General features: G+C 73.4%; 1 protein-coding gene across 1 annotated transcript in view; it reads left to right on the plus strand.

Annotated features, from left to right (window-relative positions):
* Positions 1–2,462, plus strand: part of LOC101633701 — an 11,324-nt gene that overhangs the window by 7,522 nt on the left and 1,340 nt on the right. Inside the window, exons 8-12 of the mRNA XM_012722855.1 lie at positions 694–794; positions 1,058–1,127; positions 1,398–1,472; positions 1,606–1,689; positions 2,046–2,127. Of these exons, the coding sequence (XP_012578309.1) occupies positions 694–794; positions 1,058–1,127; positions 1,398–1,472; positions 1,606–1,689; positions 2,046–2,127 (412 nt within the window). The remainder of the gene's footprint in view (positions 1–693; positions 795–1,057; positions 1,128–1,397; positions 1,473–1,605; positions 1,690–2,045; positions 2,128–2,462) is intronic.

A 2,462-nucleotide genomic window follows, 5' to 3' on the forward strand; every position in this document is an offset into this window, starting at 1 on the left:
GCCCCAGGCCCAGCTGGGCTCCCCGCCTCGCGGTGGCCAGCCCCGGCGCGCTGCTGGGACTGTCCTCTGCCCCCGGGTGACCGCGGTGCCCCCGACCCTGGACGGCGGCCCCGCTGCTGATGGCAGACGGCAGAGTGACCGGGTAGGCCGCGGGCCTGAGGCAGGTGGGCCGCGTGGCCACGGGCACGAGGGGATGCGCGGCCCTTGCCCAGGGCACAGAAACGCTGACCGGCCAGCCCGCGGGTTAATGTGTAGCTGAGCCCAAGGCGGAGGCCGGGGCTGAGGGCCGGGCAGCAGCGGGCGTTCTGGGCACAGACGGCCTTCTGCGGGAGCTGGGGGGGCACCCCGCGACTGGCCCGCCTGCCCGGGGGCGCAGGCCCAGGGCCCCAGAGCACGGGGCCCTGGAGGGGCTTGCCCGCCGGGCGTGCGTGTGCCCGTGCAGACCGGGCAGGAAGGACCAGGACCAGGACCATGGTGGACGGCGCCTCCGCGGCCCCGGCACGCCGTCCCTGAGGGTGCTGGGCGTCCCCGGGAGCGCTTGGGGAGGCGCGGGCTCCGGGCGCGTGGACACAGCACAGTGCAAGTGCCCAGCCCGGACAGATGAGGGAGCCGGGGAAGGGGGTGAGGAAATCCCGGGGTGGAGGAGAGGAGGAAGTCTGGCCCAGAGGCAAGATGGCCACTGCAAACTTAAAGTCACCACCCGTCCGAGAAAACCTGGTCACCGGGGACAGTGGGTACCCTCAGCACCCCCGCAGGTGCCGCGGCATCAGGCCGCAGCGGGCGGTGGGTCAGAGGTGAGGCGGCCTCCAGGGCCCGGCGCAGGGCCCCGCCCAGCTCCCGGGAAGTGGCCCAAGCGGCCAGTGTTGGGTTATGTGTGTTTTACCGCCACAGGGAAATGCCCGAGTTATAAAGGACGGGGGGACTGGCAGGTGGGTGGCACCGTGGCTGCGTGGGCTCGAGAGCGAGGGGCTGGGGCTGTGTGCTGACCGGAGGGCGGGCTGGCCGCGGCCAGGGACGGGCCTCCCACGGGGGCCTCTCACCGCTCCTCCGTCCACAGTCCTCATCGCGGGAGGCATCGTGGCCACCGCCGGGCAGTTCACACAGTGGTACTTCGGGGCCTACTCGATGTATCCTTCTGGGGGTCCCAGGCGGGTGGGGGGGTGCGTGGGGGTGGGGGGCAGGGCACCCCCTGAGGCAGGTGGGGTCAGCAGCTCCCCCTGGGGGGCAGCATCCCTGACCCCGCCATGGCTGCCGGGGTTGTCCAGGAGCAGGCAGGTCAGCGGGGGAGCCCAGGCCAGTGCGGGAGGCCGCGTGGCCCCCGCTGGCAGCGCCCAGAGGGCCCCCAGCCGCCTGCGAGCCCCGGGGCCTGAGTCGGCGCCTGCTCCTTAACCGCCCAGCGCCGCTGGCGTGTTCGTGTGTGCCCTGGAGTACCCCCGCGGCAGGCGGCAGAGGGGCTCCACCCTGGAGCGCTGGTGAGTCCTGGGGGTGAGGACGGAGCCTGTCCAGCAGCTGCGGCCCCAGGAGGGCGGAGCCGGGGCGCCCCGGGGCTGGCCGGATGCCCAGGCCCTAAGGGGTTCCGGTCTGCTCCGCCCCTCCCTCTGCCAGCGGACAGAAGTACATGACCCAAGTGGTGAAGATGCTGGGCCCCCTGTCCAGGAATTACTACATCCGGGCCTTCCTGCATCTTGCGTGAGTGAGACCCGCGCCCCGCCCCCCGCCCCGCGTGTTCTTGCGAACAGAGGGGGGCACAGAGGGGGGGCTCAGCAGCCAGACAGCTGCCCGGGGGCTGCCCCGCCCCGGCCCCGCCCCAGCTCTGCGGGAAGCGCCCACGCCTGTCCTCTTTGCCAGGACTCCTCACCGGGGCTCCCCGCCGGGGCTCAGTCTAAGCTGGGGGGCGGGGGGGCGGGGCGGGGGGCGGGCTCCGCAAGGCTCCCCTGGCTGGGGTCAGGGGTCAGCTCCGGGACCCCACTCAGCAGACCTCCCGCAGGGCTGGGTTGGGTCAGGCCCCCCCACTCTGCCCTCCGTTTCCCTCCGGCACCCCGCAGCCTGGCGATCCCTGCGGGCTTCTTGCTGGCCACCATCCTGGGCACGGCCTGCCTGGCCATCGCCAGCACCATCTACCTGCTGGTGAGTGGTCCCGGTCCTCAAAGCCTGGCCCAGGCCACCACCCGCCCGCGGGGGGCCGGGGGAGCGTTGGTGCACCCCTACTGTGTGCTCCATGGCCTGCCTCCCCTCTGGCCCGGAGGTGCCGGGTCCCCACTTTGCACACCGAGCGGCAGCAGTCCAAGCGCCCGCTGCATTCGGGCCTCGGGAGCTCGTCAGGGGAAGCTGGACACGGCCGATGCTGCGGTCAGCTTGCCTGGCCTGGGCGGGAGGGTCCTGGGGTTCCGGCCCGCACCTACCCCGTGGGGGCGCCCACCTTGCAGCGGCCTTCGCAGTCGCGCCGGCTCCTCGCGCCTGGC

Source organism: Condylura cristata, unplaced genomic scaffold (genome assembly GCF_000260355.1).
Source record: "Condylura cristata isolate star-nosed mole 26May11 unplaced genomic scaffold, ConCri1.0 scaffold00009, whole genome shotgun sequence".
In the NCBI taxonomy this organism is placed as follows: Eukaryota; Metazoa; Chordata; class Mammalia; order Eulipotyphla; family Talpidae; genus Condylura; species Condylura cristata.